Source organism: Ictidomys tridecemlineatus, chromosome 7, assembly GCF_052094955.1.
Source record: "Ictidomys tridecemlineatus isolate mIctTri1 chromosome 7, mIctTri1.hap1, whole genome shotgun sequence".
NCBI lineage: Eukaryota > Metazoa > Chordata > Mammalia > Rodentia > Sciuridae > Ictidomys > Ictidomys tridecemlineatus.
The window spans coordinates 138873198-138899510 of record NC_135483.1 but is presented as its reverse complement, the minus strand read 5'-3'; the positions used below and the strand labels follow the sequence as shown (position 1 = coordinate 138899510).

Sequence of the window (26313 nt, the reverse complement as noted above, 5' to 3'; positions counted from 1 at the left end):
AAACATTGTGTGTGTGTGTGTGTGTGTGTGTGTGTGTGTGTGTGTGTGTGTGTGTGTGTCAGATCCAACCCAGGGGAACTTTACCACTGAACCACATCCCCCACCCTTCTCATGTTTTATTTTCAGACAGTGTCTTGTTAAGTTGCTGAGACTGGCTTTGAACTTATAATCCTCCTGCCCCAGCCTCCTGAGCTACTGGATTGCAGGCATGTGCCACTGTACCCAGCAAAAACATTTTTTTTTTTAAATAAAAAGCTATGTTTTCAATATTTACAGCTGCTTGGTCCTACATCTGTTGCTAGCCAAGTTGATAGTACTTATCACTATATATGGCAACTTGTTAACAGAAACCCTAAATCTCATTTATTTTTCAAAATCTTGTTAAAATAACATACCTACCAAAGCTTCACTGACTCCATCAGCTAGATATAATCCTAAATCTTTTAAATATCCTAGAACTTTATCCATAGCATCATTAGAATTCTATCTTATAACAAATGATCTAGGACCAATCCAATCCACTGGATGTAAGGTTGTAAATGCCTGACATTCCCTGGTGAATAAGGAGGACTAGAGCTCTGACCCAGGAATTAGAAGCAGTGCCATGTGGAAGCTGACACAGCTAGCTTGCAGCAGGATTCGAGGGAATCAATAAGCAAACTAGTGAGAAATAAAGGAGAACTAATTGCTGTTCAGAGGACTTAGGACTTGAGAAAATGTCTGAAGGGGTAGCCCAAAACAAAACTAGGATTCTTAGTGAAAGGCTAGCAAAAGAAAATAGACGGCAAAAGGGTTAGCACCACAGAATCAAGAAAGATCCCAAAGAAGCAGTGTGCAGTAGAATGTCTTTGACTAAGCCCATGGATAAAAGGTCTTACAGGTTCTATACCCTTTGGAACACTTAAGAGTAGGGAATATGTCTTACATAACTGAATTTAGAGTCAGAAGAGCTGGGTTCAAGTGCAAGCTCTGACATTTTCCAGCTGTGTGAGACTTGGCAAGGCAATCACTCTGAACTTCAGATTCCTTTTCTATGAAAAAGAGATAACACCTATTTCACATTGTCATTCTAAAGATTAATAATTTATGTGAAAGCACTTTATAAACTCTAAAACTTCAAGTAAGGTATTATTAAAATACCATAGTATGCTACTATGTGAACTAATTTTGCTAATTTTTTTAATTGTGAAAAATTTCCCAAACACTCGTAACTTTACCTCAACTATTTAAAAGTTTGTTTAAAGATGTATGTGTTGAATGGCTTTGTTTTACTTTTATTTGATTCTTCAGTATAAATGAAACAAGTAATATTTTCTGGTTTAATTACTGTAAAAATATCAATCTTTTCTAAGTTCCTAATGCCCTCCCAATACTGTGTTTCGGGGGGAGGGGGTGTCCTCGAGTGTGCATACATGCGTGTATCTCCATAATTTCTTATCATGCATTGCTCAATCCTTTCCAGACAAAATTTATTAAAAGTTATTCCAGTCTAGAAAATCTTCAATTTCACCAAGAAGTTGTGATGGAACAATATTCTAATAGTATTATTACTTTATTTTTACATATTGTAGTGTTTTTAGAATGATAAAAACAAAAGTTCTTTTTATCACTTGCTTAATTAACGAAGCTCTTACTCTATGAAAAGATATTATGGAAAAAAATACACTTTAAAAATGAGATACTTAAAATGTAGTGAAGAGCCATGAACAGGAAAAGGAAAATACTGACAAATGAGAATTCCTTAGGAAAAGGACAGAATTCTTGCTTAACAATATTACTAAAATTCCACTGGAAGATTGGGGCAGGGGGAACTTATACTCTAAGATCCTCCTAACATCAATTTAAGTCCTCATGCTCAATTTAAACTACATTTTAATTAGATTTGAGTAAATAACAAATACACTGAGTTTACATATATACAAAATAGAGAGGTTTATATAATATAAAATATGTTACAGAAAAGCCTTAGAAGAAAAGCTTTCATAAATATTAGCATAAATAACACAATAAGTAACTGAATAATAAATGATATGAAAACTAAAAGCAATATTAACTTATATTTAGGATGAACTAAATCATGACCTTTTCTGTACTGGCACATTACAATCTCTTATTCACTAAAGGGGAAAACAAGAGTTTGTTACTATTAATTTATTATTTAAACTAAAATTGAGTCTAGTCACTGAAGTGAATACTACTGGAATTTTATTACTGTTTTCAAAATTCTGGAAAAATGCATCATTTACAAGTCACTGAATAAATATAAGCACTTCAGAGGGAAAAAATGAAATGAAATCAATATTTTTAAACATTGAAATTTTAAAATATTGAAATCTTTTTACTAACTACTTTCTAACAACAATTTCTAGAACATTATCATCCAATATCAAACATCAATTAAGAATAAATTAACATGAAAAATTCATTTATTTAATTGAATTGACAGTACCTACCAATTCAAACAGATCTAAAACCGCTTTATAGCAACAATTTCCCCTTTAAGACCTATTACAAAAGTGCAGAGTATAATTAGGATATAGGTACATACATCAAGGGGTCAATATATACTAAATACTCATTTAAAAAATAACTTCCAAAAGTTTAAGTTCAAGGAATCAGTGCTAATCCAAAACGAAATATCAAAACCTATAACAATAAAAATTTTAAGATTAACTTTGTGAAAATTTCATGTCTCTATATTTTTTAAACCACTGCAATTTATTTATTTTTATGTGGTGCTGAAGATCAAACCCAGTGCCTCATACATGCTAGGCAAAAGCTCTACCACTAAGCCACAACCCCAGCCCCTCATGTCTATATCTTTATGTTAGAAATTTTCAGTTACTTTTGGTCAATTCTTTGCTTTAAAATTGGTCCAAAATTACATAGACTTTTTTTTGTTGTTGTTAAATAACATGTATATGTTGTTAAAAGCCAGTATGAACTGATAATATTAATAATTATTATTTTAGTATTTGAGAAAATATATTCATTTTTCAAACTTCATTACATATTTTAAACAGTTTAATTTCCTATACTCATCATGCTAGGCAATATTTCAACTCCAGTAATTTGGAGTCAATAATTAGCTACACTGTGACATTAAAAAAAATTACTCCCAGTATTCACATTAATTCTCTAAACAATGAGTAAACCATACTAATAAGCATAAGAAAACATGCTCATGAAAAATCCACTATGTTACAAACTAACTTTCTCTCAAATATACTTTCACAAACAATAATGAAGAATCATTCTTGTTTTATAACATAAAATATACACATAATTAAAAGCAAAAATCTAAAATTCTGGTATATTTTATATCCACAATTTTGATATATTTTAATATATACATCAAAATATAACAAGAGTCTTCATTATAAGGAATAACAATATAGTAAGAATCTATAGGCAACATAAATCCTCTTTATAAAAATATCTTCTTAAATCAACTCAATGTAAAATTTCTTTAAAAGAATTTAAGTTTGAGGATAATGTTTTATACCTGAGAATAATACATTTTAAAAATTTTGAACCAATGTAAATATGATCACTTAATATGGTATTTATAAACTGTACGATCTTAGTACAGAAAGAGCCAAATATTTTTGATTCTTCTAAGTACAGGATTAATTATTTTAATGCAATTTTTATGCCTCTGAGGCATAATTTGTCCATATTTTTATTTGTACATTAGAATTATACATAATAGTGGGATTCACTGTTACATATTTGTACATGCACATGGTATAAAAATGTAATTTGGCCAATATCATTTCCCAGTATTTCAAATAATACTTGGTATTTCCCTTTTCCTCCTCTCCTCAAGATTAACTATTTATAACTATATTATTAACAAAATTGATCATATCTATCATAAACAGAAATAGAAAATACACCAAAGACCACTTTGACTAATGTGCTTATAAAAATGATATAAACAGAAATTTTTAAAAATTTAACATTGTTTAATACTTACTTAAACAAGATCTCTTGCCAGCTGTGCTTGCACCACCTGAACATAAATTGCCTCCTCGATGAATCAATTCAAGTTCCAAATTGGTTCTATAAGTAAAGCATTAAAATATATTTCCATGACTAGGCTGAAGAGATCCTTTTTAATTTGCTTTATTGACATGTCTGAATCAACCTAAATAATAAAGTTCTTCAACTTTATTATCAGTAGTATCAGTAATAATTATATTTTATCTGACATTCAGAACTAAAAAGGAAACAACTTATACATCCTTACTTATATGTTCATATTTACACCTGCAAAAAAATTGTACACATTACCATGTCATTGTTGCAAAGTCCCACATGTTGGCAAATACTAAAAACTAGGACTAAAGGGGGGGGGACAACCTGCAACATATTTCATAAACCTACAATATGAATCTGATGAAAGAATTTGTACTCCAACGGTCAGCCACTAGGTGGGTAGTTATTGTCACATAAAACACAAGGTATACCAATTTTTCTGCTAGAGAAAAGATTATCACTCATGAAGCTTAGATGGTATCTGGAAATCAATATCAAGAAACAAAATCATTGATATCTAAATGGCTATGAATAAAAACATAATTAATAGCAGTCTCAATTATGGACTTCTACAAATATAGTAATTAAAATATATTGTGTAACTATAAACATTGTTAAACATCAGTATTAATTCATATAAAGATCTGAAGTTAAAAGCTATTCAGCAATTATTAACTTATAGAGTAGTAATTAGTAAACTGACATTTTGAAAATTAAACTGCATAGAATCTAAAGATTTACTCAACAACAGTAAAAACAAAAAAAGCCAAAACAACAAATAAAATTCTACATTATAAATTAAATGGAGTTTTATTTCAATAATATTTATAAACTTAAATATACCTTTTTTTCTATGACTAAAACTGAATTAACTACTTTATATCCAAGATATGTATTTGACTCTAGCAGTAAGATATTTTCCCATCTTAAAATGGGGATGAGGGGCAAGTTTCAAGCTTATTTTTTGCAAGTGAATTCAAGAGAGATTATATCCTGTTTTATTTAAAACAAAATATTTTCAACTGGATTTGGTTACAATTTTGAACACAATGTCTTGAAATGGTATTTTCACAGATTTACTTATAAATGCAAATTGTTAAAAATATTAATATTCCTAAATATGTACATTTGCCACCCATTTCTAAAGGAATGCTTTAATCCTTCTACTCAGGGTGGGGGGAAAGCAATTTAACACTGATAATGTTCCTGCTCACAGCTCCATCTGGTTGCTGCTGATAAGGGCATCAGTGTGACAAGGGAATTTTCCACCCTTCAGGCGATTTGCATTGCTCACTGAACTTCTAAAAACCTACCAGCAAGGAAGCAGGGACAAGGATTTCATATTAGTGGACAGAAAGCGAGCGGAGACCAGCATGTGTTCCTTCATCAAGGGAATATAAATGAGATCAATACATTTTGTTTTCACAAATCTTCTGTTGCCTATCTGTAGAAAAAAATTAATGGCTATATTCTCTTATAAAAACTGATTTCCTAGATAGTATTTTTAAAAATGCTAACCAAAAACATGAACAATTCTCACAAATGAATGTCAGAACCAGAATGTCAATTTTTTTCAGCATATTTGCAAAAATACTTACTAATATATAAATATAAAAACAATTCTTTTTATTCAATCACCATATATGATACTTTAAAGGATGATAAACATGTTACTAGGAATTTCATTTTAAAGGATACTTGAAATAAAACTACTAAATCTAATTTTCTGAAATAAATTTTGGTTGGAAGAACTCCTGTACAACATTTCTTTCATGTTAAAAAACAAAAAGTACCCAGTCAAGGGTTAATATGTAATAATATCTGGGATTTTAAAAATTGATTTCAGAAGCCCTATCAACTTTTCCTTACTTCATTTATATAAAAATCATCCCTTTAAGACTTGCTAGAGTGAAAAACACACAAATGGAATCATGTGTCCCTTGTCTATCACTCCTCTGGTTGAAAGTCACAACAATCCGTTTCTCCTTTCTGAATGGATGATGCACAAATAAAGATATGTTGAAAGTGGGAGGTTTATGTCCCTTTTGTTCTTGAAGAAGTCAATTCTATTTTGTATATTTTATAACTCAAATATATTCAAATTAATTTGCGAGAAAAAAATAAGAGAAAAATCTCTACATTTGGAAGAATGATAAGAAAGACTGCTAAAAGCCCATCATAGTAACAACCTACATATACCATATATCCACATAAAACCCCTCTAACTGTACTCTGCTTCTTTTTGCAGGACCACCGTTTTTCACCTCTCTACCAGCCTTCAGAACTAGCTGTTATTTTATAAAATTTGAAAATAAATAAATAATGTACACAGATGCTCAAACTCACATTGGTCTGGTGGAAAGGGAGAAAGGCCCAGAAAAAAGATCTGGATTCAAGGCCTGAATCTATCACTTCACTGGTTGAATAAGAGAGTCAATTTTTCTGGGTATGTGGTGGGGGACAGAAACCTTCATCCACACCCCAGGCTACATTATGTAAAAGTTGTGACTCAAGTTCTAGCTATTCCAGGAAGTCTTTCTGAGACAGGAAAGAAGCACTTCCATATACTTTGAATTTCAGTTTGCTTATCTTTCCTTTTGAAATTCTATAGCATTTCTCTATATGACTTAAAAAAAATTATACTCTGCTTCATATAGAATGTTGTTTATTAGTTTTGTCTCTCTATATAAACTGCAAATTCCTGAAGAAGGATCACTTCATATACAGCTTCTAAACCCTCAATGGTGTGTAAGCAAAGTGCTTAAAAATATTTGAGGGATTAAGAACTTCTTTGTTTTGGTATGTATCCAATTAGAAGATTTTTATTACTCCTTGCAGTTAATTATCTTTCTCTTGCTGATTTTTATATTCCTTAAAACCAGCAATAACCACCCCCAACCACTGCCAAAAAAAAAAAAAATATTTCAGGAGGAAAAAAGTCATGTTTAAAAGGATTTAAAAAATGTTTGAATACTGAGTACTTTACCCATTTGTGATTTAAAGATGTCTGTCCAACACATTTTAGAAACTCATGTTTCATCTTTCAATTTCTGTTTTTTTCTCACAATATACAGGCCAAGTGCTACTCATTAATATCTCTAGTCCCTATATAACTTGGATCAAAAAATCCTTGGAAAAATCAATTCTTAAAATTCATGTCACTCATTGTTTCAATAATGAAATTATGAGTTGGTATTAAAATAATCCATTTGAATGATTAAAATTTGCAACAGAATGGAAATTTTGGAAATACATTAAAACTTGAATAAAGTAATCTTGATTAATTTTTAAATTAAAAGATATTCTAGCAATCTCTTCTTTTTTGCCTTCAGAAAATCCTCCAAAGTTTCACTATGCAAATAAAAACAACTATGTACTAATTTTCAAAAATATAACTCAATTATTAAAAAAAAAAATTTTCCAGGCTAGTTACCAAAAATATTGGTTTTAAACATCAAAATTTAAGTTGCTGAAGAGCAAACAAAATTACTTATTCAACTGAGAGAAACTCACCTCTGAGAAACTAAGATTGTACTCCATTAAAATTACCAAAGCCAAATACAAATAAACCTGCAAATTCTAATGGATTGTTACATTTAGGGATGGGGATGTAGCTCAGTGGTAAAGCACTTAGCGTGCACAAGGCCCTGAGTTCAATTCCCAACACCACCACCAAAAAAATAAAAAAGAAAAGAAAAATAAAGCATTAAAAAAAAAAAGAGGGGCTGGGGTTGTGGCTCAGCAGTTGAATGCTCACCTAGCACATGCAAGGCACTAGGTTCAGCCCTCAGCACCACATTAAAAATAAATAAATAAAATAAAGGTATTGTATCTGACTACAACTAACATTATATATGTGTGTGTATGTGTGTATACATATATATATGAATTGTTACTTTAATTTAAAAGTTAAACAACTTAAGTAAATTTATTACTAAATATTTTACTTAAATATTTAAATGCTACTAAATATTTTAATGCTCACCTTTTAGGAATAAATATTTATAGAGTAAGTTATGTGTTAGACATAAGATAATTATAAAAACCTAGTATTCTATCTTGAGAAAATTACATCCTGTTCACATAGGTTACAACATACTTTTTTCCTTCAATTCATGTGTTGTTAATCTTGAGTCAATTTGTTTTTTGTTTGTTTTCTTTGTAATAACTAAGTAAAACTTAGGACATTGCAACCTCACTATGAATGTCTTGGGTAATTCCAACCAAAGGATAATCGTATTATATATTTTCACTTTCAGAATTATTGTCTTGCTGCTTCATTAGAAATCGGAGAATGATGGGGGAATAACATATTTTCTGTTTGTTTACCTATATACTTAGTAAAGCATGTAACAATTATCCCTGCTTCTCTGTAAAACAGAAAAACTAAAATGTGTTGATTCAAACAGTTTCATATTATCATTGCAAGCTTTATTCCATATATTATTTATTTATTTATTTAAAGCAAGAAACAAGGATCTAAAATTTCAACTAAATTATGTCTAAATCAAATTATTTATCATACTATAAGAAAATTGCATGTATAGATCATTCTTATTCAACAGAGTTTTCTTATAAAGGTCAACTCTAACAAAATGAAAGGTATAAGTACATAAATATATGAATGAAATAATGTGTGTGTGTATATACACAGAGGTGTATATTATATATAAATATATAAAGCATAAGAGTGGTCTACCTTCATTCAACCCAATCTTCTCTAATACTAGAATTATAATATTATACATAAGCTTTATATAATTCTGGAACCTTAATGAAGTTAAATAATAACTAATTAAACTAAATAATATTTAGTTTAGTGTTCAAATATTTTATTGCAAGTATGCAATAATTGGTAATTCCGGAAAGAAAACATTTAACTATTCTACTTTCCCCCAAAGCATGCTGCATAAATAACAATTGTCCAGGAATATGCAGACTAGAAAATTACTTTCTAATTCATTATATCTTTTTATATCAATCCCTGTCCAGCATTTGCATTCTCAGACCAAGTCTAATTAATGTTCCTTATCTTGAGCTCAAACTTGCTTGCTGCAATTTTTCTTAGTTCCATTTTCCCTGGGTTCTAAAGGCTACATATGGTTCATTTACTCTTTTGTTATCCTCTGCTCTGAGAGTAAATCAGAGAAAATGGCCATGATGTACTGCATGCATAAGAAAGGGAAAGAGAGAAGAGTAATTGAAAAAACACTAAACTTGACTCAAGAGATCAGTTTTAGTCCTACTCTGCCACTAACCTGCTACATGCCTTCAAGTCACATGATCTCCTAAATCTTACCTAGTATAATACTACTTGGACAAAACATGAAGTATGCTTCCAGAGATATTCAGGGGTCTACAAGAATGTGCTTTCAAGTCCCTAACTTTGTCTATTTCTCCTCTCACTTCTTTTATCGTTCTTCATTTTTGCTCAACTAAACTATCTAAAATTTCTGTGTAGGTCTATTTCTTAGGGTGCTAAGCACCTATTCAGTCAATTAGACTAATCAATCCTCTCAGAAAGATAAGAAAAGCATATTTCTAACTGCTTTCTTGAGCTCCTACTTACTGTGGATAAAGGCTTAGAACATGCCTGATGTCTTCCTTCTTCTTCCTTATCAGGTTTGCTAAACTATCAGTCATCTTTCAGGACTTTGCTAGATTTTTCACTAAACTTATGCAAATAAAGTTCTTTTGTTTCTTACTATTCTTTTTATTCCATAAATTAAAAATATTTACCATATTACAATGTTCTAGTTCTCAGTACTACCACTTTTTTTACAGGACTTATCTGTCCCAAAACATTAATAATATACTTTTCTCCCAACATTCCATTCAGATTAAAAACTCTTTAGGAAAGACAGAGAAGTATACAACTCTAGTCTTCCTAGGAGGTTCTAAAATTAGCCATAATTTTAACCAATATTAAAAACATACATCCTTTTCTTAAATAAATTTAAGTGGAAATAAAACAAAGATTCACTGAGTGATAAAACGAACAACTAAATACAGTGAATAAGAAAATAAAAAAGTTAATACTACATATACCTACCTAGCAACTGAGTACATAAAGAGAAAATCATTGTCTGGTGAGCCTGGGGTCTTGCTATAGTCTCGATATTTCTTCTGAGTAGTATTTTTTATATCTTTCATTACAGATTCCATTTCTTTACTTAAGTTGGTTTCTGACTACATAAATGCAAACATATATATAAAGTTTAGATTCATTTTTTTAGATAACAGCCTAAAACTAGAATATTTATCAAATGAACATACAAGGAAATCAAAGTTAAAAAGCAAAATAGATTTAACATTATCTATTCACTATAAATATATTTAAAGTATAAAGATAAAAACAATCAGAAATAGATTATCTTATAATCTTTTGATTCTACACTGTTATCAATAATATTATAATCCAAATATGAATTATCCACACAAACTATATTCTAAGCCAATAAGTGGGTATCATTAAAATACTATTTTGGAATAAAATTTCCATGTTTTCAGAAAATCTGACTTGCATTTAAGTTTATTTTTCAAAGAATAACATCAATGTCTCTTTAAGCATACTTTAAACATATAAAACTTTGGATTTACAAAAGAAAAATAATCACAGATTCTAAAATTTGTTTTGTGAATGCAAATTGCTAGGAGGTAAATCCTTCTGAGTAGGTTTAATATATGAATTTCTGTTTCAAAAGTCAGTAATTATCCACAGTTTTCATAAATTTATTACATAAAACAGGCACAGTTGTCATTTCTCTCAGAAACCACATCATAAATCTATAATGAAGGTGAAATGCTTTAAGAATTTAAACCAAATGAATCCTACTAGATGAAGTACAAGATGGGTTCAATTACACAGAACCCCACAGTTAAGTAGACTGACTTATGGTCACACAACATTGTCTCTAACACACACACATACACACACACAGAGTAAATGCATAAATGTGTGAGTGTATGTGTAGATATATCTCCTTAATCTTAATACATCTAATGAGCATATTTTTATGATTATATTACAATGTATCTAAACATCATGTGCCATATAATGATGTTTCAATCAATGATTAGCCATGTGTACAATAGTGGTCCCTTAAAATTATATTGCTTAGTGATTATATAACCATATTAATTTATGTAAGTACACTTACAATGTTCACACAATGACAAAATTACCAACTGACAATTTTCATAATGTCCCCATTGCTAAGCAACATGTGTCTCTATATAATTTGTTTTGCTTTGTTTTTAAATATTTCAACATTTTAAAAGGGCTTAACCGTATCTATACCTAATGGAAATCATGACCTGGAAGATGTATATTAAAGTTATAATGCTATAGGATAGGGAAAAGTCTAGCCTTCATTGATAATTTCTTCAATTATTTTCATTTTTGTTTTTCAGCAAGCTCAAACAGAAGAGAAAAACCTCTAAAAGCAATTTCTTCTAAATGTATACAAGTACAGAGTAAATTTTAAAAGGAAAGAAAATAAAGCTGAATAGCAGAGCCAAGTTAACCAGGATATTTCTGCCTTACACTGATGCTTACTGGGAAAGCTCCTGGCCGTCCCTGCAGTTCCTCCACTTCCTTTATGAGATCTTGCATGCTTTTGTTACTAGGACGTTGCCAAAGGTTATTTTCCACATTGCTTCCAGGATAACAAGGAAGAACACTGTTAGCAAACTGCCTACAGAGGGGACACGTGAATTCTCCTTTGTCCACTGAGAAACCCTGAAGAACCTGGTCATTCTAAAAGATGAAACAAACACATAGATATATAATGCACACATGTACAGAAAATAAAAACTATACCACCAAATTGTTTAGTAAACTAATGAACCATTCAAAGAAAGACATTTCTAAAATATGTCATGTAAAAACAATCTCTTATTTAATTATGGAAATTACTTCTTACATCATAGTAATTATGTAACAGCTTGTCCTCAGCAAAGAACTGCCTAAGTATCTCACTCCACTCTCAGTATGAAACACTGAAAAAAATTATTCAATCAATCTGAAATATGGATATAAGATTTTTAAAAACCCACATAAGGTGAGTCACTTTCCACTTTCTCCAAGCCCTGATTTTCAAAATTTATAAGAAACAATGGAATCAGGCACCGTGGTACATGTGGTACATCTTCTAGTTGATAAGGCCTGTCCTATTCTGCCTGTAAACTATGATCTATGTAATCCCAGAGGCTAAGGAGGCTAAGCAAAGAGGATCAAAAATTCAAAGCCCGCCTCAGCAAAAGCAAGGCACTAAGCAACTCAGTGAGACCCTGTCTCTAAATAAAATACAAAATAAGGCTGGGGATGTGGCTCAGTCAAGTGCCCCTGAGTTCAATCCCTGGTGGAAAGAAGGGAGGGAGGGAGGAAGTAGTTTATCCAATGTTCATGTTTTTTGATGTAGGTTAGATAACTTTTGAAAGTAAATTAAGCATAAAAATAGTGTGATGTGTCTTCTAAGGTATCTAACTGCTGAACACAAGTAACTGAACAGCTGACTTAATGCTCATTTCACTGTATCCTGCAATGCAAGTATTTTAAATAAAAGAACTGAATTCTATTTTTTCACTTTTTGAAATTAATTTTTAAGTCCTTAAAAATGTAACAACATATCTTAGTCTAATTCTATAAATACTAAATTCCTATACATGTCAAATGCTGTGCCATGGTAAGTATAGTTAAGATACATTTTCTCTTCTTAAGGTACTCAAAACTTAAAAGTAAATTTAAACAAATAAAATATATTGTGAGAAATGTGACAGAGAAGGCTTTCCAGAAAAGGAGAATTGTGAGCTGTTTTTAAGACACAAAGAATGCACTAGAAGGTTGAAGCAAGGAACCTGATCACAGAAGGGCATCCCGGATTAACCTTTCTCATATCCTTAAATCCAAAGAATGCTAGATTCTCTTCCTTGCTATAACTGAAACTAGATTCTTTCCTGAAGTCTCTTCAGAAGCCCTCTCCCTCATTCTCTAACATCCCTCATAATTCAGTATCCTCTCTAGTGCTGGCCTGGTACTCCTGCACGCTCATCTGTGGCTTACATCATTTAGCCATGATACCATGCTTTTTCTTCCTTTTCACTATCACCCTCTACCCTCACCATTGAAGACTCTGGTACCTAAATCAAACCTAATCATTACAAGCCCTGCCACCCTTCCATTCAGCATTAGTAAATAAATGTACAACCAATCTTATACCCTAGTCCCTTAGCTCCTTGACCTCAGAGCTTTTATGGTTTGACTTCTGTTCTACTCTAGCACCTGTTACCATGACCACAGCCTGTCCTATAGTGAACCAAAATTATTCCTTATCTGAAGTACTAAATTCAAATCTCTTATATTTTGACCACCAAATCCCACTTCTTATTCCCTTCTTTTTCTTCTATTTGATAAGGCCTGTCCTATTCTGCCTATAAACTATGATCTATCACTTCAAAAACTCTTGGTAATATTTCCCACTCCCTTCCGTATGTCCTTCCATGTTTCACGTCTAACAAAACCTTTACACAATACTAACGCAAAGTATAGCTTCTCCAATTCTATATACAAACAGAATGCTATAAAGAAAAATAAAATACCTTCTGGCCACATATGGATTCCATCTTCAACTGAGTCCTAAATATTATCTAGTAATCTTTCTCCAACATTCTGGGAAGCCTTCTCATATCCAATTCGAAGTTCCTTAACCTACCCTACCACTGCCCCCTTTTGAGAAAGAAGAGTTATGGCAATCCTTCAGCTCCTTGTCTTCTCCCACTAAAAGTACATAATTAATAAGTCTTTTCAGTTGTTGTTTTTTTTTTTTTTTTTTTTGTGTGTGTGTGTGTGTCTGGGTGGGTGGGTGCTGGGGATTGAACCCAGGGCCTTGTGCATGCAAGGCAAGCACTCTACCAACTGAGCTATATCCCCAGCTCCTTCCCTTCAGTTCTTCTCCCAGCCACTTTATTCTTCCTACCCTCGTTGCTGATCTTCCTAATTAGCTTCCCAACCACACTGCTACACAAGATCTAATGTATCTAGCGCCTAACGTGAGACCTTGTTATTCCAAATCAAAATCTTTCAATGATCACCATCATCTTTCATCCTGATTCCTTCCTTCTCCCTATGTTCTATATGTAATCTCTCACCAAGTCCACAAGAGTATCCTTTTAAATGTATTGCAAATCTATAACATCTTCTCCATCTCCACTAACATAACCAAGTCCAAGCCACCATTATTTACTTCCTAAATAGTTATAATCACATTTTCTTCTTACGCCCCTTTAATCCCCTCTCTTATGCAACTGTCAAATGACCTTTGTGGACATTTCATATTTCTATTTAAAAGCCCTTAATAACTTTCTCTAAAGAATCTATATGTAAAATTCTTTACATGGGCCACAAGGTCCTTTACAATCTGGTCCCAATTCTCTTTCCAGGCTCATGTCTCATAATTCATTTATCTTATTTCATTAGATATTCTGGTACCTAGCAGATGTTCCAATAAGATCCTGTATATGCCTCATAATAATTAGCACATATACTGCAAATGTTTGTGGACACAGGTCTTATTCATTATTGTATCTTCAATGACTATCATAGTACCAGAACATTACAGACACTGAACAAATATTTATTGAATGAACAATTGAATATAGGTGTATGGAAAATGTATAATGTGATTAAGGAACTATTAGTGAACTTATTAATGCTAAGTTGATAAAAGATAATGTAATAGGCAAGCTCAGATTATAGAGTACCTTCATAGAAAAGTTATTCCTAAACAGAAGAAAGAATACTATCTCCAAGAATAGAAAAGAAATAATGAGTTAAAATATGGAATCATTTATTATGGAATTTTTAAAAAGTGAGGAAGCCAAGGAAATGTATGACAAAGAGACAGTTTTTCTGTTGACATAATATGAGACAGAATCTAATGGGAGAAAAAAGATCTTGGAGTTTAGAGGGAAAAAATGGGATGGGAGAGGCAAAGGTTTAGAATAGATGCTGAGGAGAAGAGAAGAAAGCAACCAAAGACAGATAATTGAATTAAAATGTATATTTACTATTATAGGAAATCATAAATTTGTGATAACAGTTCAATTAGTTTTATGATTTTTCTAGCAGGGCAAGCCTCCCAGATCTAAAATCAGGGGAGACAGATTAAATGACTAGTAAAGTCAGAATAGGCGTAATACAAGAGGTAATTTACTAGGAAAAATGTAAAGAAGATTAAAAAAAAAAATCCTAGTGAAGTTGGGCGCAATATAATCCCAGCAGCTCAGGAGGCTGATACAGAAAGATCGAAAGTTCAAAACCAATGTTAGCAAAAGTGAGGCAATAAGCAACTCAGTGAGACCCTGTCTCTAAATTAAAAACAAAATAGGGCTGGGGATTGTGGCGCAATGGTCAAGTGCCCCTGAGTTCAATCCTTGATGCCAAAAAAAAAAAAAAAAATCTAATGAGAGTGAAAATAAGAGAATTTGAGGAATCATATAATAAGATGATATATGGCAGGATGTTAAAAAGGTTAATATTTCTAAGTAATTATACCAAAGTCTCAGTTGCAACAGGGAAGTCAATTGCTAAAGTCAAGTAAAAAAATAAAAATCACTCAAGTTGAAGAGGTGGAACTGGGATGCACATGTTATGAAGATGGAAAGATACACACACCTTTAATTTTTTTTTTCCAATAAACTTACCCGTAATGATTCCATGTAAGATTTATGACAATCTATATGTAATGTGTGGCCACAGGTTTGTACATAAACACCTCCTTCCCAGCCAATTGATACTGCCAAAAGACAAGAACTCTTAAAAAAAAAAAAAAAAGAAAGAAAGAAAGAAAGAAAGAAAGAAAAAAAAAGTTAAAGATGTATAAACATGTTTAAATATATCCTCACAAACCTCTACATGATTTCATATTGTTATACTGATGTAGCATTTGTAGTTTTGTGATATAAATAAATATCTGACTAACCTGACTGGACAGCCCTAAGCCAGTTATCTTTAAAATCAGAATACCATGAAGTTTCAGGCCCCAAATATCTACATTCATTAGGAAATAGAATACACATTATGAACTAGCCTTTTTCCATCCTGTAAGAGAGAAGTTCTCAATATTGTATATATTCACTATAAACTATATTGTTGATTATTTTATATGTTCTATATGGAACTTAATCTTTCTGTGATATCTGACATAACAACTGCTTTCCTTAAATGCCTACTTTCCTTTAGCATCCATAAAGCTACTCTCTTGGTTTTCTTCCTTTCTCTTTAACTGTTTTTCTTAGGTCTTCTTCCAAGACTCTTTTGCTTTACCTGCCCCCTCAATGTTTTTACTCCTCAAAGTTCTTTTACTCATTGCTACTATTCTTCTCATGAAAACATTCTCCCTAAGCAAGTAATTAGTAAGTTGAAATTACTACCCTGTAAGTCTGGATATCTTGTCTGGTTGTTTGAAACAAAATCTCAACAGCCTACCAGAAATTTCCAGTTTGATGTCCCTCAGTTAACACAAAATCATTGTCAAAAACTTAACATGGCATCTTTTCTATGAATCTTTCCCTTCCTCTCAGTTTAAAAACTCCACAATCAAATTAGTCACCATGTTAGAAAAATAAGAGTCATTCTACATCAATCTTTAACCTGTATACCATAACATTGGGTTCCAAACCTCTTCTCAACCTATAGACAAGCTTAAGATTTTTCAAAATCTCTTGCTTGGAATTTCCACCATTTGGCCTCTGTCAAACAACATTTGGGCATGAATTTTAATTTACCCTCTAGAGCCTATAGTAAACAAATGGGCAGGCCAGAGCAATGTAAGGCCTAGATGTAACTTGAAAGAAAGACGTGAAAGCTATCGAATCAAATTTTTAAGCATGTTCTTACATGTTAAAATAAAATTTAAACCTTTAAATTTTATTTTTATTTTAGAGAAAAAGTTATATATGTAAAATCACCAAATTATTTATTTTTTCATGTTATTGAGACACAGTCTCACAATGTTGGCCCAGGCTATCCTCAAACTTGTAATCTTCCTGCCTCAGCTTCCCCAGCAGCTAGATCATCCATGCTTGAAATCACGCCGAATCAAAATGAACTTGATAGTGGAAAAGTTCCAATTTGAGATCACAACTCTTCAGAAGTATGTAAAAGTTGAAAATATTTCAGAGTGCAAAATGCCTTCCCAGCAGATTTAAAGATGTGCAGTGACATAAATCAAATACTCACAGCAAGTAAGCAAGCTTCTACTGTTACAAATCAGAAAAACATCAGAAGGCCTACTCATCTCTGTTTTATGTTTTGGAGCTACTTGAAATTTAAGCAGATTTGGGTGTTAGATTATTTTAGAATGGTTAGTAGTCAGTTAACAAACAAGTTGCTCTCTCTCACTATATTATAACAAAGTAATGAATATATTTTTAATAAAAGTAGTTAGCTTTTAAAAATGAAAATAGTAGTCATTTTATATAACTGATAGATATTTTATCTGAATTTGCTACATTCAGAAGTAGAGGAAAGCACTTACTAGTGTGAGACTAATATTTTAGAGAAACTTCAACTATGTGCCTGCCTGTCACTGTAATCGGTACTTAACACTAAATCTTGACAACTTCTGTATTTACTCAGACTTCCTAGGGTAGGTGGAATTATCCCTTTTTAAAAGAGAAGAATGAAAAATTTAGTAAGATAAATAAGCTCTAAGCAGTAGAGCCCAAGATGAAACAAGTCTACCTGACTCCAAAGCTCAGGTTCTATCCCTCTAATGTGTCACATCATCCATATATAATACTTCTAATTTCTATAGTGAATGTACTGTCTTACATAACTAAATTCTACATGTCAACTCTGTAAAATGCATGCATTTGATGTAAAGAGAGCAGAATCTACAGTTTAATTCTAAAATCAATACCAGTGCCCAATAATAGTTACTCTTCTGTTCTATACAGTCTATTCTAATTATAAAACTGGCATTCTGTTTAGTGTGATTCAGTAAGAAATCGGGAAGCATCTACAACACAGAGTATGTTCGAGCCTCTGAGAGGATATAAAACCAATATAAGAAATGGCCTTAGGGGGAGTATGTCATATATACACAAAATAACTATTATGAAAGTACACAAAAGTACTGATTTGGAATAAAAATCTCATAATCACTAACAGAAACATCAGAGTTCAGGTCCATTCAAATTTTCAAATTTCAGGTCAGAGTAACCTTTTATTTCCAAAAAAACCAGAACCTTTTATCTAGAATTAATAACTACTCTGGCTTTTAAGACATACCCAGACTTTCTCTCCTTTATTTAATCATCCATTCCCTCATAATTATTATGCTCTTAAGTCTTGGCTATATTTTGATTGAATCAAAAATGTTTTTCTAGGGCTGGGGATGTGGCTCAAGCGGTAGTGCGCTCGCCTGGCATGCGTGCAGCCCGGGTTCGATCCTCAGCACCACATACAAACAAAGATGTTGTGTCCACCGAAAACTGAAAAATAAATATTAAAAATTCTCTCTCGCTCTCTCTCTCTCTCTCTCTCTCTCTCTCTTAAAAAAAATGTTTTTCTATTTGGCTTTGGCATTTATCTTTATCCATTTACTTTAAAGTGACTCAAGACGGTAAAATTAAGACCAGGATTATGACCAAAATATAAAATCAAACCAAAGATGTAGCAAAACTGCACAAAAGCAGAACTTAATATAATTTTAGAATGTCTTTAACAAGGCATGCTGGTGCACACTGTAATCTCAGCAACTTGGGAGGCTAAGGCAGGAGGATCACAAGTTGGAGATTAGTCTCAGCTATTTAGTGAGACCCTATTTCAAAATTAAAAATTAAAAAATAGGCTGCAGATGTGGCTCAGTGGTTAAGCACCCTGGATTCAATCTCCAGTATGAAAGAAGGAAGGAAAGAAGAAAATATTAGTCTTTGATTAGTCACGTAACATATGTACTCTGTAAAAATTTCAAACAACAATAAGGAATTTCAAAAGTGTGAAAATGTGTGTGCACACATGTGCAATATGCACAGAAGTTACTTACAAACTAACCATAATTTAATTTTATAGCTTATGAAAATGTATGGAAGCATGGTCCTCATTTCCTCAACTGAACTGCCTTATAAAACCTAATCTAAACCCCTAAGTAAGCTTCTGTGAATATTAAAAACATCATTTCACATTTCTGTTGACCTGTATTACAGGAAAGGTGATCTAAAAGAACCTCCAACCTGGTGAGTTACTGCAGGAAAGACCATTCTCAACTCTACAGATGAGAAAATCAAGTTTTAGAGGACTTTAAGGGATTTAGCCAAGCTTACATAGCTTAGAAACAGCAGAATTGGGATGAAATCTCTTTTTTTTTTTTTTCCTCCTGGTCTAGGACTCTTTCTACTCTACACAATGCCTCCCTAACTAGAACCTCCAGAAACCACCATAAACTTTAGTCCAATTTAGTATGGAACCACGTTATATTCTAGCTCTTATCATTACTGTCAGTTACTGTTTTTTTCTAATTAAGTATTCTGTCTCCTACCTATTCTAATAGTTTCTTCTGTTTAAACCAACAGATTTACAAGGAAGAAAAAAGTTCTATCTGGAAATCTTTCTAGATAATCATCTTATATGTAGCCTAACAAAAAATAATGTTTTATATTTTAAGTATTTTAAGCTTTTATCATACATTTACTTAAATCACAAGACACAGTTGATTCAAAACGATAGCACAGGAAAGGAAACTCCATTTGATAATTCACTCAGGAAACATCAATGATATAAAAAATTTTTTAAAGATGTTAAACTATATCTTCAAAGCCTTGAAACACTTCTGAGTACTACAGCATCTAGATGCAAGAACTGGAAAAAAAACCTACTAAGTTCACAACAAGGCATGACTACTCCTCCATTATATTTTAGAAGTACTGTAATGAGATTTTATTGTACATCTTTAAATGAAAGTAAAAGGAGGCAAAAATCTTGGCAAAATAGTCACACTTTATCTAATTCACAATATATCTAAATTTTTTTAGAGTTAATACCCATTCTTCCACTAAATTGAACTATGAATACTTTACAATGAACATTTAAAATAAACCTACCACATTTATTGCTTGAAATTTTATTTATTAACAGATTTTCATTTCTAGTCACATATTAACTTTTTCTGGTAAGCTACTTTCAGATTTGAAATCAGAATGACATTTCATTAGAAATAGAAAATATATTGGGCTGGGGATGTGGCTCAAGCGGTAGCACGCTCGCCTGGCATGCATGCGGCCCGGGTTCAATCCTCAGCACCACATACAAACAAAGATGTTGTGTCTACTGAAAACTAAAAAGTGAATATTAAAATTCTCTCTCTCTCTTTAAAAAGAAAAAAGAAATAGAAAATATAAAATAAAACTCTGGAGGGAAATCACCATCAACTTTGCAGTTTAAAATATTGTTCAACAAAAAAGTACTTACATCCTTAAAATAACGCTGTAATAATGAAAGCCTCACATCATGAACTGCTGCACATGTGTCCCAAGGGAAAATCTGCTCCTCTTCAGTAATGGGCAATTTTTTTGGTTCAACATTATCACGGCACTGCCCCAAAACTACATCAACATAGATTAAAAAAAAAAAAAAACTCATTAAGTAACTAACATACCTGATTCTCCAAGAAAAGTCAGATTATTTACCACAAACTACACTAAATTTTCCACTATTAAAATACTCTTAGGACCTTAAAAAAGAATGGCATTTGAGTTTTCTTCTACAGAGTAAATAAAGATACAAATATGTCAATATTTACTTTTCAAGATAACACAAAAGTATGGATGGATAGATGGTTTCTTAAGTATATGTCCACTGAAAAACCCTAAACAAATTTAATTCCTAAATACACTATTTCTCACAAAAATAAAGCAGAGATCTTTAGAGAAAGCGCCTTTGTCCAGGATTGGGGAAAAGCTCAAAGTAAGCCTAGAATTATGAACAACAAGGAAGTGGTTCGAACACTGAGAAGGCAGTTTCATGAGAACCAGACAGAGTTTAGACAGGTCAAATTTGAGAAAACGAAGTATCAATAAGAATAATGACATTACGTAAAATTGTGGATATGTAACCGACGTGATTCTGCAATCTGCATTTGGGGTAAAAATTGGGAGTTCATAACCCACTTCAATTTAATGTATGAAATATGATATGTCAAGAGCTTTGTAATGTTGTGAACAACCAATTAAAAAAAAAGACTAAAAAAAAAAGAATAATGACAGTTAATAGATGACATATTCTTTGGTTAAGGCAAGGAACACCAAGTAAAATGGTAAAAAGATAAACAGGTCTTAGAATATTATTCTACTGATTACTTGCCACCTTAATGAAGGGATCAAATTTGGTTGGCATCACCAAAAATGGGACAAGTGGACATTGTGTACCTTCTAATGTGAAACCAATGGAAGGAACATCACTTAGGTAATACCTTTGCCAAAAATGTTTAACTTGAATCTAATAATGAGAAAACAATCACACAAATCCAGATAATAACACATCTATGGAACGACCAACCTGGATTCTTTGAAATTTTAATAAAGGGCTAGAGAGACTTCTTTGAAATTTTAATAAAGGGCTAGAGAGACTATTCAAAATTAAATGAGATTAACAAGAAATGGCAACAAAAAGCAATACATGATCATTTATTAGATCCTGGATCAAGAAAAGGAATATCTGTTATAAAAATAATATTGGTTCTCACAAGAAATGCCAAAAGGTGATGTAACAGATAAGTCAATTAGCTTGAGTTACTCCTCCTACAATGTATACATACATCAAAACATCACCCTGTACCACATAAATATAAAGACCTATTATTTTTCAAATAAATAAGAAACACAAAATATTTGGACAACTGAGTGAATTTGAATAGTCAGTACATTGTTATTAATATAAAACTTATTTGGTATAATGGAGCTACGTCTATGTAAAATATCCTTGTTCTTAGGAGATACATTCTGAAATATTTAGGGATATAATGTTATGATGTCAACAATTTTCTTCTAAAAAGGAATGTGTTTGTGTGCGTATGTGTCTGTCGGTGTATCTCAGAATACTAAAAAAAAAAATCATGGCAATATGGCAACAACTGGTGACTATAGGTAAAGGGTATTCAACTTTCTTAGAGACAAAATTTTTCAAAATGAGAAACTAGAAAGAGGTAGGTAGCAAAATAAGGGGAAAACAATGCTAAGATTTTATAATTATAAAACATCAAAGCACAAAAAAAGAGTGAGAATAAAAATAAACAGTATCACATGTTACTATTAAAATCAATAACATGGGGAAAACTGTTCTTAGAGAAGAGAATATCAGGTGAACCATAGTGGGCCATGACTTTGGGAGGGATTTACAGTAGAAGCGCCAGCAGCAGCAACAAAGTAACAGAAGCAGATGAATGCTAGCAGCTAAAATATAATCAAGATGACTTATAATCCTTTACTATACTGATAGTCTCAGTTTGTTAGGATTTTGTTGAGGATCTCTGCAACTTATATTCATAAAGAGTATTTATTGATCTATCTTTGTTCTTCTTGTGATGTCCTTATTTGGTTTTGATGTCACGATAATGCTAGCATCATAGGAATGATTAAGGAAGTGTTCCTTCTTTTCTACTACTTGGACTAGTTTGAGAAGAATTAATATTAATCTTTAAGTGGTTGATAGAATTCACCAGTAAAAAATATATGCTTACTATTGTTGAATTCTATAAAATTCTCTTAGGTTTGTTTGTTTTATAGTGTTGCTCAAGTGTTCAGTTGTCTTTTGGGTCTTCTATCTAGCTATTCTATCCACCAAGGTCTCCAAACATTACTGGAGATGTGTTTCTTCCTTCGATTCTCTCATTTTTTTACTTCATATATTTGTGGGCTCTGTTGTATGGCACAAGATTAGCTTATTAATATATAAAATCCTTCTTTTTTTCTTACAAATAATTATAATGTGTTGTTTATTTTGTCTCATGTTAGTATAAAGCTTTATATAGTAAAGCTTTCTTTGGGTTACTATTTGCATGAAATATCTTCCCATTCTTTCACTTTCAACCCACTGATGTCATTAGATCTAAAGTGTAGAGAGCATATAGTGTTATCACAATTTTTCATCCATTCTGTCCATCTCTGCCTTTTACCTAGATAATGTAATGCATTCTATTTCAAGTGATCACAGATAAGAAAGGACTTAATTCTGCCATTTTGTTATTTGTTTTCTCTTATTTCGTAAGTCATTCATTACTTCCTTCTTTTGTGATTAAGATTTTTCTAGTACATTATTTTGATTCTTTTCTCATTTCTTTTACTTATGTGATGTGTTTTAAGATTGTTTTTCTTTATGACTACCTTAGGGAATACAATTCATATCTTCATGTCGAAACAATCAAACTTCAATTAATATCTACTTAGGTTTTTTAGGGTCATATCAGTTTATGAGTTATGTGTGTGCAAATTATAATAAATAATGTAATGATATTTAAATTTTCCATTTAACTTTTCTGCTCTCTGATCTTGTGAGAAGGCAGCATGAGTTGTTTTATATTTTTAATTTATTGGTTCTTTTTAGTTACACATGCTAGTAAATCCATCTTGATATAATTATACAAGTATGGAATATATCTTAGTCTAGTTAGGACTCCATTCTTGTGGATGTACCTGATGGTGCGATTCACTATGATGTTTTCATATATGTACATAGGAAAATTATGTTAGATTCATTTGCTGTCTTTCCTTTTCCTATCCCCTCTTCTCATCTCTCCATTCCCTACTGTCTAAATGACTGAACTTCTATTCTCCTGCCACCTCTTATAGTGAGTTAGCTTCCATTCACATGTCAGAGAAAACATTTTACCTTTGGCTTATTTCATTTAGCAGGATAGTCTTCAGGCCAATCATGAACTAATATCTACTTAGTTTTAACAGTATACAAAAAATACCCTTCTTTACAGCTCCATTCCCTACCCACCCTCCCCTTTATGGTTTTTTTCTGACTGCTTACACCTTTCTACAAACAAGAACACTGATTTTCAGTTTGAAAATCTAGATATGCAGTTCTTTTCAGATTTAGTTTTTTCATGTAAACTCCTGTAGAAGATAGATTAAACGGATTGGACTAAATTACATAAGAAATATCATTACTTCAAAATACTTCAAATGGGAGAGGATGGGTAATATCGAGACAAATCCTTAAAAAAAACTTCAAATTTTTAAAATATTTTTTAATGACAGGTTGGCAATGTATATATCCTTAGGCTATTTCACAATTAACTGGCTCTATCTGGGTATGGTGGTACATGCCTGTAATTCCAGTGACTCAGAAGGCTGAGGCAGGAGGATCATGAGTTCAAAGCCAGTCTCAAAAACTTAGCAAGGCCCTAAGCAACCTAGTGAAACCCTGTCTCAAAATTAAAAAGAGCTAGGGACATGGCTTAGTGGTTAAGTACCCCTGAGTTCAATCCTAGTACCAAAGAAAAAATTACTGGCTCTAGTAGCGAAACAAACAAGAAGAAAACTTTCAGAACATTTCAGATATAATTAAATTACTTAAACTGACAATATTTATGAATTTATAAAGCTTTCAAATTTTATAACAATTAAAGTAACAAGAAAGCTGATCATGTTATTGGACACATAGCACTGGTGATATATGATCCCACCTTAACAAAAATGAACAACAACAACAACAAAAAAAAAAAAAACTGTGTAACATATATAAGATCTCTGGGGTTTTTTTTCCATTTTATTGATTCTTCTAAATTATACATAATATTGGGATATATTTTGACATAACTATAAAGGCATATAGAATATAATTTGCTCTAATTCAGTCCCTAGTACTTCCCTTTTGCCTCCCCTCCACACTCTCCATGTTCCCTTCCCTCTACTGATCTTTCTGCCATTTACTTTCAGGGATTCTTGTTATTGCTGTTGTTTACTCAGTGTCTTATGGATATACATGATGGTAAGATTCACTATGGTATACTCATGTATGTGCTTAGGAAAGTTATATTAGATTCATTCCACTGTTCTTCCTTTATCCAATCCTTTCTTCCTTTCCCTCAATCTCCTTCATCTAGTCCACTGACTTTCTTTCTTCTATTTTGATAGAATCCCCATACCCTTTCTCTTTCTCTTTCTCTTTCCCTCTCTCCCCACCCCACACCTCTTATTTTGGATTTGCTTCCATATATTAGAAAAATTTTTCAACATTTGAATCTGGATTAATTCACATAGCATGACAGTCTCCAGTTCCATACATTTACCATCAAATGTCATATTATTCCTTTTTAGTGGTTAATACTCAATTGTGTATATATACCACATTTTCTTTATCCAGTCATCTAAAGGATACCTAGGGTGGTTCCATAGCTTGACTACTGTGAATTGGGCTGCTATAAACATTGAGGTGGCTATATCCCTACAGTATGCTTATTTTAGATCTTTTGGATATATACTGAGGAATGGGTCATATCAGGGTTCCATCTCCAGTTTTTTAAGGAATCTCCATAGTGCTTTCTAGAGTGGCTGCACTAATTTACAGTCCCACCAACAATGTAAGAGTGAACCTTTTCCTCCATTTTCTAACACTTATTATCATTTATATTCTTGAAAATTGCCATTCTGGCTGGAGTGAAATGAAATCTCTTTGATTTGCATTTCCCTTACTGCTAGAGATGTTGAACATTTTTTTATACATTTGCTGGCCATTTGTATTTCTTCTTTTGAGAAGCATCTATGCAGTTATTTTGTCCATTTAATAACTGGATTATTTGGGGAGGTTTTGGTGTTAAGTTTTTTGAGTTCTTTATATATTCAGGATATTAATGTCCTGTCCGAGGAGCAGGTAACAAAGATCTTCTCCCATTCTGTAAGCTCTCTTTTTGTGCTCTTAATGGTTTCCTTTGCAGTGCAGAAGCTTTATAATTTCATGCCAGTCCACTTATCAATTTTGGGGTAGGAGTCTTATTAAGGAAGTTGGTTCCTATGTCAATATGGTGAAGTGTTGGACCTATGTTTTAATCTAGCAGTTGCAGAGTTTCTGGTCTAATTCTTAGGTCTCTGATCCACTTTGAGTCAATTTTTGTGCAGAGTGAGAGAAAGTGTCAACTTTCATTCTTCTACATATGGATTTCCAGTTTTTCTAGCATCATTTGTTGAAAAAGTTATGTTTTCTATTACATATGCTGGGGAACCTTTATCTAGTATCAGATAACTTACTTTATTTATGTGGTTTGTCTC

The 26313-nt window shown here is 32.0% G+C and overlaps 1 protein-coding gene across 15 annotated transcripts in view; it reads right to left on the bottom strand.

The window, feature by feature from the left end:
* Nucleotides 1–26313, bottom strand: part of Ubr3 (ubiquitin protein ligase E3 component n-recognin 3) — a 212709-nt gene that overhangs the window by 58258 nt on the left and 128138 nt on the right. For 8 of the 15 annotated variants that reach the window (XR_013424132.1, XR_013424133.1, XR_013424134.1 and 5 more), the window contains exons 26-31: nucleotides 20513–20646; nucleotides 15745–15855; nucleotides 11588–11800; nucleotides 10094–10230; nucleotides 3980–4065; nucleotides 926–1031 (exon numbers count right to left, since the gene is read on the bottom strand). Coding sequence is in view for 11 of the 15 variants with exons in the window: in XM_078017558.1 (XP_077873684.1) it covers nucleotides 926–1031; nucleotides 3980–4065; nucleotides 10094–10230; nucleotides 11588–11800; nucleotides 15745–15855; nucleotides 20513–20646 (787 nt within the window). In the remaining 4 variants the exon portion in view is untranslated. The remainder of the gene's footprint in view (nucleotides 1–925; nucleotides 1032–3979; nucleotides 4066–10093; nucleotides 10231–11587; nucleotides 11801–15744; nucleotides 15856–20512; nucleotides 20647–26313) is intronic. The other 7 variants (XR_013424136.1, XM_078017556.1, XM_078017560.1 and 4 more) reach the window with 3 other exon arrangements.